The 18,024-nt window shown below is 43.2% G+C and overlaps 3 protein-coding genes across 3 annotated transcripts; 1 reads left to right on the top strand and 2 right to left on the bottom strand.

Annotated features, from left to right (window-relative positions):
* Positions 1-28: 28 nt before the first annotated feature.
* On the top strand, positions 29-10,670 carry LOC133167147 (regulator of G-protein signaling 4-like). The gene is made up of 7 exons (XM_061297734.1): positions 29-160; positions 6,374-6,492; positions 6,857-8,195; positions 8,285-8,389; positions 8,976-9,040; positions 9,709-9,872; positions 9,959-10,670. Exons 3-7 carry the CDS (start codon positions 8,152-8,154, stop codon positions 10,199-10,201), a joined length of 621 nt encoding a protein of 206 aa, XP_061153718.1. The 5' UTR covers positions 29-160; positions 6,374-6,492; positions 6,857-8,151; the 3' UTR covers positions 10,202-10,670.
* On the bottom strand, positions 1,791-4,460 carry fetub (fetuin B). Its single transcript, XM_061297726.1, has 7 exons — positions 4,160-4,460; positions 3,948-4,061; positions 3,777-3,864; positions 3,518-3,684; positions 3,253-3,363; positions 3,059-3,145; positions 1,791-2,713 (listed from the first exon to the last, which is right to left on the bottom strand). The coding sequence occupies exons 1-7, from the start codon at positions 4,373-4,375 to the stop codon at positions 1,988-1,990; spliced, it is 1,509 nt and encodes a 502-aa protein (XP_061153710.1). The 5' UTR covers positions 4,376-4,460; the 3' UTR covers positions 1,791-1,987.
* A 2,678-nt stretch (positions 10,671-13,348) lies between the features above and the next one.
* Positions 13,349-18,024, bottom strand: LOC133167047 (regulator of G-protein signaling 5-like). Its single transcript, XM_061297556.1, has 5 exons — positions 17,865-18,024; positions 17,218-17,331; positions 16,647-16,708; positions 14,895-15,061; positions 13,349-14,819 (listed from the first exon to the last, which is right to left on the bottom strand). Exons 1-5 carry the CDS (start codon positions 17,906-17,908, stop codon positions 14,655-14,657), a joined length of 552 nt encoding a protein of 183 aa, XP_061153540.1. The 5' UTR covers positions 17,909-18,024; the 3' UTR covers positions 13,349-14,654.

Here is an 18,024-nt window from a genome sequence, read left to right as displayed (position 1 = left end):
CTCGGCTCTCTGGAGGAGGGGCCCCACTTGTGATACCTGCCCCTTTCCTCCTGCGCGCACGCAACAACGTGCACGAGGAGAACCGGAATTTTCCCCTCCAGCAGAAGAAGGAGTGGCTTCTTGCAGCTCCGGGCTAAACTTTGCCTCTTCGTGGCTAAAGGTAATCCACTACTAAGCGCAGTATTACGTGCGTAATACGTATTACATGAGGATTGTCTGAGTTAGGGCCCCAGATCGCGATAATGGCAGATCCAATTTATGCATAGCAAAGATAATCCAATAATTTTCATATGGGTTGAAGTGGGAACTATACGCGCCACAAATGCTGTGTGTTTAAGTGCATCTATGAGCTAGAATCGTTTGATAATGCAGCAGTTATCTGTTTGTATAAGGCAGAGCCCATCTGTGTTACCCAGATGCAGAATTCCCCTCAAGGTGGTCCCAGGCACAAAGGAAAGGGGAAGTGGAGCAGCAATAGTTTATTTTCACACCACAGCTTTAGAATTTGTTTAAGCGCCGCAGTGAATGTCGTGCTGAAGATTTGACATGGTGAAGAAGCTTACGTTCTTCACAGGATCTTCTTGGTTTTAAACTGTTTAGTAGGCCTATCTAGTGATGGGAAGTATCAAAGGAACGACTTTTCTGTGCTTGGAGTATTTTCATAAGGACTTTTTGGTTTTATTTGCAATGTTTACGCCTTATTTTGGCAAGATGGGCATGTCACTATTTTAAACCTGCCGGGAATGAACCCCCAACAAATAAGGAAAACGCAATTAAATGCTAGCCAACGTTAGTCTGACATCTTGTGTACAGATTTTGAACTACAGAGGAAATTATGTTTGCGCTGTGCCTCCCCCCCCACACACACAAGTGAACAATGCCAAGGTTGAGCATTTACTGCATATTGAGGCACAATTTCTAACACAAAAAGATAAATGCCAGATTTGTTATGTTTCAATATTAAAAATCCAAAATGTACCCAGTCTGTATTTTCATGTTGCGTATCTGCAAATCTGCATCATTGTAGAAGCGAATATAGTTTTTTTTAAATTCATTATAAGCTTTCAGCCTCACTGTGTGAAAAGCGAGACGAACAATGCAAACCAGCACAAGCCAAATTTATATGCAGTACAGTAATCCCTCGCTACATCGCGGTTCGATTATCTCGGCTTCAGTACATTGCAGATAAAAAATTCACAAATTTAAAATAAACCTTATAAATTGAGGAATTATGGCACGAAAGTTGCCTACACACCAGCAGAAGGCTGGGAGTGTCCACACAATTGCAGTACGTACACTTGTACCTTTTCATAAAAAGTTATTATAAGAATAAGAGTTCTAAAAATATATTTACAGTATTGTACCTTGTTATAAAAAAGTTGTGATAATAATAAAAGAGTTCTAAAAGCATATTTACAGTATGTACACATGTACCTTGTTCTAAAAAAAGTTTTTATCATAATAAAACAGTTCTAAAAACATATTTACAGTATGTATACTTTCGCTACATATACATACATACACACACATGCACGCACACACGCACACCCACAACACGCACACGCACACGTCATATTTATATTTTTTAGAGATTACTTTCGATATGTCGTTTATACTACGTATTAATATAGTATTTACATGTTTGAAACTATTATTTAATGTTCTAATGATAACATAAGCACTTATATGATTTAATATACACTTATTGATACACAAACAATGTATGTATGTTAAAAAAGGATGACATTACTTCGCAGTCTTGGAACCAATTATCCACGATAAACGAGGGATTACTGTATTCAGTTTTAATTTTCAATATGCCCTAGGCCGGTAAAAAACAAAAACAGAAAAGTGGTGGTCACTGAAAAGAACATTAGTTAATGTTAGTTTCGAGCAACAGCTGCGTATTTCTGTCATTCTTTATTGATATTGTGCAACCAAGAGGAAATGAAGTATCCAAGAACGCCACTTGCTTCCGACGCGCCATCTAGGCGGTGGCCTTGAACATGGGGTCTTCTGCAAAGAGTTTCCCAACCAGCTTTGCTCGTACTAGTGGCGCCGCACACTGAGAAGAAACCGAAGCGGGGAAGGACCGAATGCTCGGTTGCATCTCACCGGGGATCTGCGGATCGGGCACCAGAGGCAGCACGACCGCCTCTTCGCCTGCAGGTACCTCGGGCGAGGAAGGCGCGCTCGTGGCTTGGCCCAAGGCCGGAAGCACCCTGACGACGCCCTCTGGATTGTCGTGGAACGTTGTCTCGTGCTCGTGCGTGTGATGATGATGATGATGTTCGTGCTCATGCAAGTGAGCGTGCTTGTGCTCGTGGTCGAGGGCAAGTTCGTGGTCGTGGTCGTGCGTGTGCACACCTTCTTCATGCTTGTAGTTATGGTGTTGGTTGGGCGAGTCGGCGCTATGATCGTGCGCCTTGGCGTGGTGGGTGTGCACGTGATCATGCCCGTGCCCGTGGTCGTGGGAGTGGTCGTGTGCGTGCCTGTGGGCGCTTCCCCCCTGATGGTCATGGGTGTGGTGGTGGTCGCTGTCCTTGGAGTGATCACTATTGTGGTGAGCGTGGCTCTTAGTGTGGTCGTGGATGTGGTCATGCGTGTGCGCAGAGTCTGCGGCGTGCGCTTGGTCGTGGCCGTCGCTGTGCGTGTCGTTGTGAACGTGATCAATCTCTGTGCCGAAGTGGACTTTCTTCTCTCGCTCAGCAGCCTGGGGGGGGGGGTTAGGGTTAGGGTCACCGTTCAAATGGCAATTCGACAAACACTAAAGTACACATGCAAGCAAAATCAATCCATAATGGATGACATATTTGTTCAGACATATTTGTTCAAACATTCTAGCAGGGAGGCTAAGTCACCCTCATTCGATATTATGAGGTGATAACCTTTGCCACTTTTACCATACAAGCCCATTTTACAAGGTCAAAACTCATGCTCTTTATTTAGAAATGGTTTGATGCAAATAAAATGTTTGATTAATCAATAGAATAATCGATTTTAAAAATATTCAATAGTGATAGCCCTAAGAAGCTAAACTGGTGTTTTATGCCCTTACCTCGGCCTCATAGATCTCACACTCTACGCTGACCTCACCATCACCAGCAGGACTGTGGAAGTGCGAGGCCTTGCAGAAACCTTTGTGCTAAAGGGAGAAAGAAAAACACAAAAGTCACGAGAAAATTAAAAAACAACCTCATACAAAAAATAGCGTAGTGTTGTGAAATAATGGACGAGCTTGTCTTGACTGACAGAAAACTCGCACTGCATGAGTGGGCAGTTGTCCGTCTTTGTTTCTTTGTTGTTGGGGCAGGTCGTCTCCTGGATGCTGTACTCTACGTGGTAATACATTCCCATGGCCATCTGGACAAAATAGCAACCAAAAAAAGTCACTTGAATGAGTGGCCAGCACAGAGAAGGTCGCTTTTACAAATGATCTGATACTCAAATGATCAAGCGTCTATAGTCGTAAAACAGATAAACTGATGTGTGAGGTCCTGGCAAGTGGAGGTCGTACCCCTGATGTGGCTCGGCTGATATTCAGCAAAGCAAATTGATTGCCCAATCCACTCTTGTTGTTGAACTTCTCCAGGGATTCCGAGACGGTCTTCTGAACCTCGGCGTTATCGAAATCCACATAAGTTGAACAGTCTGGGCATAATCGGTGCACTCTCTCTGCGGGCACTAAAACAAAAACAAAAAAGTATCTTTGTTGGCATTTTTTGTCTGATTCCAGAAAGATAACTGAGGTATGAAAATGAAAGTTAACAACTGACCTGGTCTGATGACGCAGTTGTACTTGTAGAGCCGCACCACCCTGTGCACCCTGTTCATGTAGATGGCTGCTTTGCACTGGCCGTACACCTGAACCACAACAAGATTGACATTGAAACCAAGTCTGGGTGGCTGCTATCGGACCAAAACCCAAATTTCCTGTTGCTACTAACAGGTGTTTGTTCAGTGGGGCGAGCCTCGCAGTCCTTCCAGTCCTTTCTGCTGAGCACACTGCAGTTGGTTTCGACAACATCCAAGGTCAGATAGAAGACGATGCCCGTCTCTCCCTGCAACGTCAGGCAGACGATGATGGATTCGACTCTTTTTCTCCCTGAATTACAGACATTAAAACAACTTTCTCTAACTAGTCACAGGCAAGTCTCACGTGTTTGGTGGAGTGTGCGTTGGATAAGCGATGGAGGCTCAGGATGTAGCCCTCCTGCCGCTCTTGGTTAATCTTGCTAAGAGCTTCCTTGGCAGCGCCCAGGGCCACAGCATCTTCACAAGACTCCATGGCCATGGCGTCCTGGTCCACCGGTGCACCTCGGATGTGCATGCAGCCCAAAGCCAGCAGCAATGACAACAGGCAACACTTCATCATGGTGCAGGCGTCTCCCTCGAGTCAGATAGATGTGCCAAGAAGTAGATGAGCGTCTTTTATATTCTGCAGCCCCCCAGAGCCCCTGCAACACACACTGGTGGGTTGCTTCTTTCGGTAAATATAACCATTGAGCCTTTAACCCCTCTCACAAGACACTGTCCAATCAGACTTGATCTGCTGATTGATCCACGTTTGCTGATCAAATAAGATGCAGACTTGCATAAGAGAGCTTATCTGTTCTCTGCCGTGACGAGCGACAACAACAAATGACTTGATCTACTCACGGAATTCAATCAAGACCCGAAACCGGTTATCAGGTGCGATAATCGCCTTTGAAATTAAAATTCTAAATTGTTTTTATTTTGTTACACAATCAGAGTAGCACGTCGCATTGCATACTGTGTGTAAAATAAAAAGGAGACATAGCATTTTGGGCTTCAGAGTACATGGTACATGTGTGCATAAGCATGTCCACTTGATAACCTAACTGACATCTGCACAAACAAGGCTAAAGATTGGCCCTTTTCCACTTTGAAATAAAATGAAACAAGACAATGGAAAGACAGCAAGATAAAACAGATAAGGTAGCAAGAAAAAACAGAAACAACAAAAGCTTTCATGCATTTTCACACGACTGCCAGAAACGAGTATGAAACTCATTAGACCAGTGTTTCCTAACCACTGTGCCGCCGTGACAGATATTCAACTGTGCTGTGGGAAATTCTTCAATATCAATTGTGGAGCGCATTGTAAATAGCATCGCCAAACCACTGGTCAGTTAGCGTAAGGCCTGGTCAGCCACTTGCTAATCGCACATGCATGGTTAATCGGAGAATCTTGAGATTTCATGTTGCGTCCATCTGATTGTGCTGTATCGGCACATATTCAGTTTACGTGTGTGCTGCTGTGAGCTTTTGATAACAGTGACGCTCTGACAGCCGTGGTGCGTTTGCGGAAATCCCACCATGTAGGTCAAGTAGAGAACCTGGATTATTCATTTTTACCAGCATAAAGTTGTGACACCTTGACTGCAGTCACCACTCAGCTGCTGCAAGAACAGCAGAGTGTTTTCAACGTGACTGTTCTTATCGTCCCAATATTTATAGACCTTTTCTAAAACATTAAACAAAGTCGTGTTGATTCTTTTGGATTTTAATCATGATCATTTTCAATAGTTTATTTCTTATACTGTCTATAACCTACTCACTTTTGTTGCCAGCATTTTACACATTCATTGTTGTATTTTAAGTTACTTTGAAGTAACAATAAATCTACTTTGCTATCCAAACTCTACAGTGACTACTTAACATTGGATCAAAGTGTCATTTCTTCAGTGACAAGCTATAATTAAAACATTGCAGAAATGAGAGGGGTGTAGTCACTTTTGTGAGGCAGATAGAGAGAGAGAGAGAGAGAGAGAGAGAGAGAGAGAGAGAGAGAGAGAGAGAGAGAGAGAGAGAGAGAGAGAGAGAGAGAGAGAGAGAGAGAGAGAGAGAGAGAGAGAGAGAGAGAGAGAGAGAGAGAGAGAGAATAAAGGGCACTAAAACTGAATACCAACATGCACAATGACAGCTGAATAGAAAAAAAGTCAAACATTAACATTTATTCAGTTTATGTGAGTTGAGTAACATTCCCTTTTTGTATTTTTTAGAAGGCAATGTCGCTGTTGTGTTGACATGGTTTCTCCTTCATAACTGAAAGGCTAGACAGTTTGGGAGCTTTGTAAGCAGCCTGTGAAACAGGGGTCAACAAGTCTGGTACTCAAGGGCGTCAATCCAGCCTGTTTTAGATGACCTGGTTCAAATCATCAGAATGGCTTAATAGATCTTGCTGATAAACTAATAATTTCAATCAGGGCTGCACCCAAAACAGGCCGGATTGGCGCCTTTGAGGACTGGAGCTGGTGACCCCTGCTGTGAAAGGAAGCTGTGTTGCAAATGGTGTCAAGAGCTCTTTTGTGACGCTAGGTGACGCCACTGCACTAAATGCATCACACAGGGTGCCAGGGCCTTGGTGTTTTGTCTTGCCGCAAACGGAACCATTGACGTGCATCTGCGCCCCTGAGTGAAAAGTGAAAAGCTCATTCACACGTCGATGACCAACTTGCAGTGCAATGAGTTGAGTAAATCCGGAAATTATTTTCTAAATGTATGAAACATGTTTGACGATGCATTTGCACCCCTGCATGAGCCATAATAAGACCCCTAAACACAGTGCTAATGCACCTTCATTTGCATTTTGGACACAATTGTGACGTGCTGCTCGTTATATCTTCACTCTCAAAGTGCATCTTGCCTTCAAATAGTCCATTGGCTACTTTTTAAATGTGGTGCCAGTGCCTCACCAGTTTGCTAAAAAAAAGAAAACAAAATGAAAAACAAATCACTTCTGTTTTTTCTCCTTGGTAAAATGAATTGGAAGGATGATTGAATCCCGAGCATCGTTTTTGTAATGCCCCATCTGTGTTTGATATGAATACAGAGAGAAAAGGTGTCCTGGACAATCCTTCAGCACAGCAGAGCAGAGCTGCTGGTGCACCTTGTCCCATCCATCATTTGTGGAGACGGGTCACATCAAAGCAGCGGAGGCCCCATCGAAGCGAAGCTGCTTTCAATCACTATGTGAACCTGCATGAAGTTCCCCACGTAGGCGCGTCACAACTCTTTATTGTTCCGTGATGGATCGGGCCTCGTTTTCCGTCAGTTCTGCTTTATGGGTCATTAGGTTAAAGCTGCAAACAAATGAAAGAAAATCGCCTCAACCGTAAGCCTTTCTGGAAACTTCAAAACGTCTTACTGTTAGCAGCTGTGGAATTGAAAAGAGTGACTGCGGTTCCGTTTTGAGGGAATGGCCGTGATTGACTTGTTTTGAGAGGAAATTCCACATCAATTTATCGATCACACACAACTAATTCGGGTAAGGGGGTTGCAGATGGAAATTAGCTCTGAATAATTTACCAAAGGGTTAATTGAGTCCTATAGTGTGCCGATAGCTCTACTAACAATATTCTCAGCTTTTTTTTTTACATTTACTCACTGTGTTTGACTCTGCTTTTGAGTGCAGAAGATAATAATTCTGCTAACAGCCAAACAACTATTTAAGCGTTTTTCGTTTGCATTCCTGCTTTAAATCAGAACCTCTGGCAGCACCGCATGCGCTAAATGCTCGCATGTGTTTCCAAAAACACTGAGCTCAGAAATCTGAGATGCTCCCAGACGGCATCTAAGAGTACAAAAATGTTGAAGATGCAAAATAGATGCTCTTGTCCTTTTCATGCTTGCGTCACATGGTGGAACATTTTTATTGACTTCCAAAACTGCTTAAGAAAAGGAACTCATGAGGCCAGTGGTTGCCAATCCGGCCTCCGAGGACCCCATTTGTAGCCCCCAGTGTGTGCCAGAGCAGTTGGCATTTTATTGCTTTGTTAAACATTTGCATATCACGAAGCATCTTCTTCAAAACCAAAGCATAGGCGGTTCCCACCATTTCTCATCTTACCAAATATCCGACCTGTAAGAATAAACAACACTGATGACCAAAAGAGAGCATCTCTCCAAGTTCCTCCCTCAGCTTGCGTTGCCCCCACCCCCAAGCGTCCACTGGGATGATTACAAATTTTCATCAATGTGCGCTCCTGAGGGGTGGAGACAGCTTCAGCCCGCTGCCTTAAACGACTCATCGGTGCCATAACCACAGCCTCCAGCCACCGAACTAGTTTGCGCTTCTGTGTTCAAAAGAAAACAAACGGTGAAGCTTTGGGATCTTAATGTTGTACCATGTGTAAAGGACTTGCAACACTTCCTGCAACATGCCTGAAAAGGTAAGCAAGTGGAAAATATTGTTGGCGATGCTGTTTTTTTGTCAATCAAACAACCCAAATTGATATTTCTTTTGTCCTCTTTTGCACAGTGCCAAAGACATCAAACACAAAATAAGCTTCTTGCTGCACAAGCAAGAGTCTCAAGAAGTGGACCAAAAGCAGAGAAAAGAAAAGAATGAAGAAGCTGCAGAAAGGTTGGTTGGAATAACCTTTACTCATCCACTTTTTCAAATGAGCCAAAGATATTCTAGGTGGACAGTGAGGTCACAAATAATGACGATGTCATCACGGTCAGGTCCAATTTGAAGAACTTACTGTGTTTACTTGGAGCGACGCAATCATTTTGTTATTGAATCTCGACTCAGCAGAAACACACACAGCAAACGTCTTTTTCTGGATGGGACTTTAGTCGCATGCTTTGTGATGAGGGGGGCAAAATAAAAAAGTGTAAATAAATAATACCCTGATGCATGGCTATGTTTATGTTTGTGAGTCAAATTTGAGATGATCAGAAACACTTGAAGACCATTTCTTTAAAGATGGCAAATCTATAAATGGATTGCCTCAGTTGATTTGCTTAGCTGAGTAAACAACAAAAATCATTGATTGCCAGGTCGATGCAAGCTTATCGATCATCTGCACTGCTCTTCCAGTCAAAGCTCCTCAGCAAACAAGAGACAATATTTGGTCTATTCTGTACTAAATTGTATTCCAAACAGACAAAAATGTTGTTTTTTCCTGGCCATATCTTTATTAATGAAAAATAAATATTTCTTTTAGGGTGACAACTGCTGCCGAGGTGGAGAAATGGAAGGCATCGTTCAGCAATGTAATGAAGTCTGAATGTAAGTTGGGAAAAAATGCGCCACATAAACGACACTTTTCCTCTTCTTCTGTTTTTGTACACAAAGTACTTGAAGACATCAACTGATTTCAACATACGATTGTTTCCGGTGGCCCAAAAAGCAAAACCTAAAGACGGGAGCACTGCATATGTTCTCATGCTCTGCATCTCTGCTACGTGTCGCTACGCACTGGACGCTCCCTCAGGGCTTTATCACCAGTGTAGCAGCTAGTGTGTGTGTGTGTGTGTGTGTGTGTGCGTGCATGCGCGTGCGTATGTGTGTTTGTGTTTGTAAGAGCAATGGCCTTACAGTAAACCAGCTCAGATGTGACCTGCTTCTTCCTTGACCACAATCACTTCATTTGAATGTCCTGAAATGTTTTCCAAATCTTTCAAGGCCATGACATGGAATTCATTCTAGAATTTCTGTTGGATACTCTTGATCATGTTAAACACACGTGCATTGTTTAAGAAAAAAAACAAATCAGGCTTTGGCACAGCTAAATTATTTCATTTGTCATTTGGATTCTGCAGGTCAAAGGTCATAGCGCAAAAATGTGTTGCAAACAATTTGGCAATTTAGCCTGGTCTGATTTCTTTTAATCTCAATAAAGAGATGTGTGTAGACATTTTCTATCAATTATCTTGTGTATTTGATCTCTTTGTTAGTGGGTCGTGCAGTGTTTGTGAGCTTCCTGAGGTCAGAGTTCAGCCAAGAGAACATGCAGTTCTGGCTTGCTTGTGAGGACTTCAAGAACACTCCAGCGTGCCAGTTGGAGAAGAAAGCAAAGTCCATCTACGAGCAGTATGTGGCCCAAGACGCTCCAAACGAGGTAACCGCATGGCTGAGAAGAGAATCGTCTCTGCCTATTGTTGCAGCCACATTCTTGACATGCTCATCTCGTCATGTCTGTTGCAGGTGAACCTGGAAGGTGTGACCAGAGAGGAAACACGGCAGAACGTCATGACCGCCTCTCCCCGATGTTTTGATGAGGCTCAGAGGAGGATCTACCTCTTGATGGAGAAAGACTCCTACAGACGTTTCCTGCACTCCAAATGGATCCTCGATTTGAGTCAGGCCAACGCTTCTGTTGTGCGGAAGAAACCAAAAAGTGACTGCGCCGCGGTGGCGACCGGGCAGGAACTGGCGGGCGGTGCCTAGACGGGAAGGAAGACGGGAAGAACGTTTCAACAACTTGCATGCAAGAAGTTGGTCGTGCTGTTAGCAGGGTTTCAAGAGCACATTTTGATGTTCAGAGAAGAAAGAAATCCTCACGTGCAGCTTGCCTAGAGTCAGCGTTTCATTTGTTGTTATTGCTGGAAAGCCCTCATGCTTTCCTTTTTGTGTGCTTTTGTGTTATAGGAAGCACCTTTCAATTTAGTGAAAGTACAGCTAATGCTTTGGATGATTTTGCATGCTGGACTACTAATTTCAAGAGGCCTTTTGTAAATCAAAATATAACATAAATTGATTTGAATATAACCTTGCATGATTATTTAACAACAGAAAATACATTTGCTAATGTAACTATTATATATTATTATATTAATAGCTACTCTTGTCTTTGTGTATGTGTGCATGTGTGTGTGTGTGTGTATACAAATAAAATAAACAAAAGTCATGCATTGATGACATTGGGGTATTTTTTTATGTAGTCGCAAATCATGTCTTAAATTCCCATTGGGGATCGAAAGAAAATTGAAGCTTGGACTCATCTAAACAATTGTTATGCAACTTGAACTTGGTGTGAATTAATTTATCAAGGTGACGAAAAAACAATTAGTTCAAGTGGTCTGAAATTAAAAAAAAAAAGATTAAAGTCCCAATGATCGTCACACACACACCTGGGTGTGGTGAAATTTGTCCTCTGCATTTAACCCATCCCCGTGTGATTTTAATCCATCCCCTGGGGGAGAGGGGAGCAGTGAGCAGCAGCGGTGCCGCGCTCGGGAATCAGTTGGTGATCTAACCCCCCAATTCCAACCCTTAATGCTGAGTGCCAAGCAGGGAGGCAATGGGTCCCATTTTTATAGTCTTTGGTATGACCCGGCCAGGGTTTGAACCCACAACCTTCCGGTCTCAGGGCGGACACTCTACCACTATGCCACTGAGCCGGTTGACTTTATAATTTGTCAACTATTTTAATTTCAGACCACTTGAAACAATTAGTTCAAGTGGTCTGAAATTAAAATAGTTGACTTTATAATGTGAAATGAATGATTCTTGCAGTTTTCTCTTTGCTACACTTCTTGACAGTATAGTGGTACACATAACACCCGGTCTCAATATTGCGACGGACCTGCATTCAACATAAATGAAGAAGACACAGAACAGAAAGCACGCCGCGACGCCTCCATGTGCTTCTTGTTTGCCGGCAGCTCTATTAGATAATGCTTGATCGGCCACAGAGCGGCAGAGCACGATCCAACATTATCTGGCTTATCACTGGATGTTCTCTTTTGCCTCCCCAGCATCAAGCCGCTAATGAAATCCCGACAGGATCTGGCCCGTTAATGTAATCATCCGTGCAAGGCAGCACGTACGCTCGGGGGCCACGCACGCTGCCACCTGTGTGCTCCACACGTGTCCAGCGTGACCGACCTGAGACAGACGCATCCAAATTACGTGCAGCTGGTGTGTCCAAAGCTCTTTTGTGTCTCTCGTTTCGCTTTGATGGCAAACACTGCGGGACTGAGGTGCCACAATTTGCAATAACTAAATGTCACCAACCATTGACTGTTTCATGTTATCAGATAATTCGTTCTCCTGCTCACCGGCCAGCCGGCAAAGCAGCTGACGGGAACAGAAGGCAATTTAGTCCGCATCGTTGCGTCCATCCGTCTGTCTCGAATCGTCTCTCAACCGATGGTGCAAATGACAAACAGAAATGATCATGAAATTATTTTCCTCCTGCACAATAACAAATGACGTTGACGATACCAGCTCAGTCGCCGAGTGGTAGAGTGTCCACCCTGAGACTGGAAGGTTGTGGGTTCTAACCCCGGCCGGGTCATACCAAAGACTTTAAAAATGGGGCCCATTGCCTCCCTGCTTGGCACTCAGCATCAAGGGTTGGAATTGGGGGGTTAGATCACCAAATGATTCCCGAGCGCGGCGCCGCTGCTGCTCACTGCTCCCCTCTCCCCCAGGGGATGGATCAAAATCACACGGGGATAGGTTAAATGCAGAGGACAAATTTCACCACACCCAGATGTGTGTGTGACGATCATAGGGACTTTAACTTAACTTTTAACTTTGCTAAAAGGCGGCTGCTACTGCAAAGCTCGGAGGCCTCTGCAACAATGTGTCGAGGCTGACGTCATTACCATCTTCAACGAGCCACTGAGGCAACATTCGGACTTTGATCATCTCAAAAACATTTGACTAAAAGACAAAGCTGGATCACGTCATCCCCTTTTACATTTAATTAAATCTTTTTAATCGTGCTCTCTTCCGGCTAAATGTACACGATATGTAGAACAAACAAGTTGCTCGCGATGTCGTTAACCCCCATGTGACACCCGGAGGAATCTGAAATTTTCCAACGTCTTCTTGGAAAAGACGAAGGATGTGAGCAAGCAAGCCTCCGACGATGTTTGTGTTGGCAGACTCTCTCTGTCACATCTGTTTCCGTTCTGTTATTCACTCATCAAATGGAGTATGAAAAAAATGATAACTGGGACATATTCTCATGAAGCAAGTGTAATGGATTAGGTCATAATTTTTCCATCAAAAATAAGGTGAAGATCGAGTGGAACATCTTGTCACATAAGTGCGACAGCATCGTTAACTTCTCCAATTAGTTCAATATTATTTGTTGCGATCACCTTAAGACTGACGCCATTTTAGGAGAAAAGGGAAGCCGAGCTTTTAGCAAGCTGTTTTTAATTATGCTCAGTCTGTGCTTGAAACATAACAAATATGTCTTCAACATGACATCATGCAAATGCTATGTTGCAATTAGGAAAAAAAACAAAAACAAATGTAATTCGCAAGATGCCAAATTCAAGTTGAACAGCAATTTTAGAGGCGGATAAAGCACACGTGCAGGCCCAATCGATTACCATTCAAAAAAATCAAGTTGTCTATATCTGTGCTCATGTTTAATTTGCTCTGCCTTTATACTGATACAAAATAAACACAGAAGGACAAGTGGAATGTTTCCTTTTTTTTTTTTTTTAAAAAGATATAAAAAAAAGCCCCGTGAATTCTCCATTGAAAGAATTAAGGAGCCGTCATTTTGTATTCCTGAATAAATTAGCCACAACAAATCCATATTTACACATCAAATAAATCCATCTTCACAAGTAGTATGCAGATTGATATTTATGTGCTCATCTCCAAGACGTACATGCACCATTTGCTGACATCATCATTCATCATTCTCAACGGCCCACATTCGGACCGATATTCTGGCCCGTTACCGATGGCAACAGACTGGCTTATCCGCGCCATCGGCTCACAAGAAAAAGGACTTGACAAATGGTGAATATGGTGAATATGCAAATCATAATATTGTGTTGAGTACAGCGTTACTTCTTTGGTAATACAAAAAAAAAAAGATTACATACATGTGTATCATCACACACTTTATATGACTCCGTAAATCAACTTATAGGGAATAAAGAGTTTTAAAGCGCAAAGTAGTTACATTTTTATATTATCATCAAGATTTAGTTTTACTCTTTGCTCTGGACAATGTTATCGAAAGCATCGGTAGGGATGACAGCATCCGAATCGGAAATCTGTTTGCGGGTGTGGTGAGTAAGGGCACAGAAACGGATTGGGTACAATGTAAATAAAAGCGCGTGGGAAACAAACACCACTTCGGGTCGCTAATATCTTTGTGTATACTTTAGAAAACCATCTGGCCACACGGTTGCCTTCTTCCAAGATGCCCTCCCACTGCTTTTCCCAGCCAAGCAACTTGCAGTTTGGTGGCAGCCAAGGAGCTGGACCACTGAGCCAACTTGCCAGCACTCATCTCAAGGAAGGCTCTCGCAGGAGCCCAAATAGGAGCTTGGTGGACAGAAACGTGTGTGTGTGTGTGTGTGTGTGTGTGTGTGTGTGTGTGTGTGAGTGAGAGAGAGAAAACGGAAAGTGGAAAAGACTAATACTAAACAGCAAGTTCACTACCATGTAAGGTACGTTGGGATTTTTTCTAATGTATGCTGAAGTTGTTTTTGAAGAATTACAAAATGTGGTTTTGTCATCCACGCCTAGTTTGGACGCAAAGATCGACCCTATTTGGAAATCTCTTTTTCACGAGAGTTGATTGGCGTCAACTTTGTCTAAATATTGATTTTGATGAAAGGTTCTGTTCCATGAGGAATACAATTTGGTGGTCGGGGCAATTTGATTTGAGCTGCTCGCTTGTTTATGAGTTCAATATCAGTATCGTCGCTTTTTGTTTACACCCAAATTGTTCATTCGACTTTCCTCTCATTTTGTACCAATTTGGAATCTTTTTTTCTTGAGTTTTAGCACTCAAAAAAGTTCATTGAATTATTCTTAATTTCCATTTTCAATTGTTAATTGATGAATTTGAGAGCGAAACACGAATTGAAATCCATTCTCCACCTCCCCACCTGGCCGCTCAGTCTCGGGCCGGCCTTTAGTTGACCAAGAGCTCCTGGTACTGCTCAGACCTCAGGAAACGACCGAAGGAGTCTTTCTCCATCAAGGCGTAGATTCTCTTTTGGGCCAGGTCAAAGGTTTCGGGAGAAAGATTCACCAAGTTCCTCAGAGTCACATCCTTGGTGAAATGGTCAATGTTGACCTGTGGCAGGAGACCAAAGAGTCAAACTCAGCAAGTTGTTTAGTGACTCAAGATCTGAAGGGAAGCCTGACTGACCTCTTTGGGCCCCTCTGACTGAATGTAGTCTTCGTAGATCATTTTTGCCTTGGCAGCCATCTTCTCCGGCTTCTTGGTCTTCTTGAAATCCTCGCAGGCCATCCAGAACTCGATATTCTCATCACTGAACTCAGACTGCAGGAAGGCACGGAAAGTAGCCAGACCATCTAACAGACAGAGGCAGAAATATATTTAACATGCATACTAGCGCTAATCAATACCTGGCCCCTTTCGATTTTGACCATTTAGTGACCTTTCTTCGAAGTGGCAATTAGCTTCATATCATCTCAATCTTTGTGGGAAACGGAATTTGTTTGACACGACAAAAACTTATCCTGGATCTCAAATGATTTGCTTACTTGTTGGAGTGAGATCACTAAACGACTTTTGCTTGGAAAAGACCCAGCCGAGTGTTGGTCCTGGCAAAACGTGACCACTATAGAGTTAAAACAATGTTTCAAGCAAATTTAGTCACGATAAGCTTTGAATGTTTGACACTCACGAAAGCAAACAAGTTGATTTGGAAAGAAATACACGCTGTTTGTTTCCCCAACATCGTCCAGAAGCAACACAAACTCAGTTCATTATACGGCATTGTCATTGGGCACAATGCCCTTAAAAGGTTCCATTGTCTGATCAAGGCTGCGCCGGGCATGATAAGCCTTCTGCTTGCCCCTCCGCCTTTTATCTCTCATCTCGACCACCGTAATGGCTGGCTCGCTTTTAAATAGCAATCAAGCTGAAGTGCACGCACGCCCGTTGACAAGCTGCTCGTAGAAGCAAACAAAAAAATAAGCTCACACTTGTAACCTCTACAAGGCTCAATAATGTGTTGAGGTTGCTGATTGTGAAATTGGTTGACAGCCATTCGCTGCGTGGCGAACGTCTGCTGACCCTCGGCCGCGCAGGGGGCCGAGGACCGCAGAGAAGATCGTGGGCTGCCCGCCGCTGACTCGCCCGTCACCTCTCGGACCCGCTGGCCTCTGGCAGGCGCTCCAAGACATGACGGGCCAGAACAAATCTACTTTGTCAACTTCTCCCCAACTCAAACTTGCACTGAAGCAATCAAATTCAACCTTTACACGCACCAAAAAAATCCGACTGCCATATGTGGATACATTCTTTTTCTTTCAAGATTCTTTATCTGGCAATTTATTGTTGTTTCCCCATGTTGGAGCTGCGATTCAGTTGAAATGAACTTGGCGGACTATTCCAATTCTGAATTTATAAGCGTAACACACGCAGCAGCCACGGAGCAATCCATATAAATCAAGAGCGTGCGTCTCCACAAAATTGATTTCTCTGCTCCCGTCGGTGCAAGAGAAATATTTTAAAAGGTCTTCTGCCGAGTTGAAGCGCCTTGGCTACTTGCATTTCGCAACTTCTCAGATCATACAAACACATTGAATTAAACAGTTGTTTGTTAAACTTCTTCAAAAGAACAAAGAGGATTTGTGACTGGTCAATTTAATTCTTTCACATGACAGTGTCTTTATTAAAAATGAAAATAAATTTGGCAGGCTGTTTATGGCCTAATGGGCTCCAAATTCAAAGCAACCCTCGTCATTGTAAACACTCTCACGGACAGACACACAGCAGACCTCAACAAGGCATTGTTTCCTGTTGGGCATTGGCCAAGATCAGATGTTGTATAATCTTTGAGCAACTTTTGAAACAGTCAAGAGTCTTCACGTCTGGTTCAACGAACGAGTTGAGCTCCTGTGAAGCTGATAAGGGAGGGAGCGCACTTACAGTTGTTGTTCAGGACTCGCTCCAGACTCTCACGCCACTGGGAGGCCTCCTCGCACGAAGGTCTGCGCACACAAAAAGTGCAGGATTTGTAAAAGAAACAAAAACCTTTGTTAACACATTCTGAAATGGGCTGTGCAAATTAAACAAAACCAAAAGACAAAATGCTGCTGCTGCTGCTGCTTCTTGTTGCAACCTTTGAGAGACGTGACCATTCTAGCGTTTGTTCTGAGAGGGTTTGTGTGGAAACAGCTGCTGATAATTAAGCTCACATGATCCACCGTTCGGAAAATTTGGTGTTCCACCTTTAGCAGGACGATATTCATATTTTGTAATGAGCAAATGGAAAACAGCTCTGCTTTTTACAAAATGATTTGCACTGAGTGACAATGCAGGTGCTACATTGAAAGCGCAGAAGAAATATTTAGCAAAAACACAAACACTTAAAAAATAGTGACTCTTGATAAGTCGCTTTGGGTTTGGGTTCAGTCTTGCGACTTAGCCAAACGCGAGCAAACCACAGCGGGACTTGATCTTGTCGGCTACACAAAGGTGAGGAGGGGAAAAGGCTTACTTGTGAAACTTCTCCGGCTTCTTCTCGCTTTTCTCCGGGTAGGGAACGATTAGGTCGATTGCATTTTCCGGCTTTTGAAGCAAAACTCCCAATTTGGACTTGATCTCCTTGGCCCTGTAAAACATGAAGCAGAAGCGCAGGTTAACAGCTTGTGCAGATGCTTTTTGTTTGTGTGTTTATTAGACTTAATATTATCATTACACAAGGTGAAATCTAATTTAGACTTTTTGTGTTGTTGCACAGTACACACCGAAACAGAATGCGCACGTGCCGGGAGCGATATTGGCGTGGAAAGGACACGTAAACAGTGCTGATCGTCTTGAGATTACTCAAGAGCACCTCGGCAGTAGGAAGCAGAAACGGACCTCTCCAACAAATAGTTGACGTTTTAAAATCACTGTGCTGTACAAATCTATGATCAAAAAATATTTCATGGAATAAACAACACTAAAAAATTACTCAAAATAACAAATATGTCGAATATGAAGCAGAGTTAGGTAATTTTTCTCTCTGGGAAAAACAACCTTTTTCCTGCAGGAACACCGACATTTAGGTGCCAATATGCTTATTATTTTCATTTTAGCGCTAAATCAAAAAAAGCAGATGAAGCTCTAATGATGTGAAACCTGCGGGTGGGTCGGTCTTACCTTTCAAGGCAAGTTTGGGGCAGGGCAGCTAATCCTTTACACATTTTGCAGAAGCGTCAAAAGTGTTGTTTTAATCTTCACTGCTTTTGTCCAAAGTGAGCAGGAGACTTCTTCTTGCGTTCTGGCCCAGGCTTTGAACATGCAGGGGGCTTTATGCAGC

This window comes from Syngnathus typhle, linkage group LG14, assembly GCF_033458585.1.
Source record: "Syngnathus typhle isolate RoL2023-S1 ecotype Sweden linkage group LG14, RoL_Styp_1.0, whole genome shotgun sequence".
In the NCBI taxonomy this organism is placed as follows: domain Eukaryota; kingdom Metazoa; phylum Chordata; class Actinopteri; order Syngnathiformes; family Syngnathidae; genus Syngnathus; species Syngnathus typhle.
Note: the sequence above shows the minus strand (reverse complement) of the source record. Positions and strands in the feature narration are given on the sequence as shown.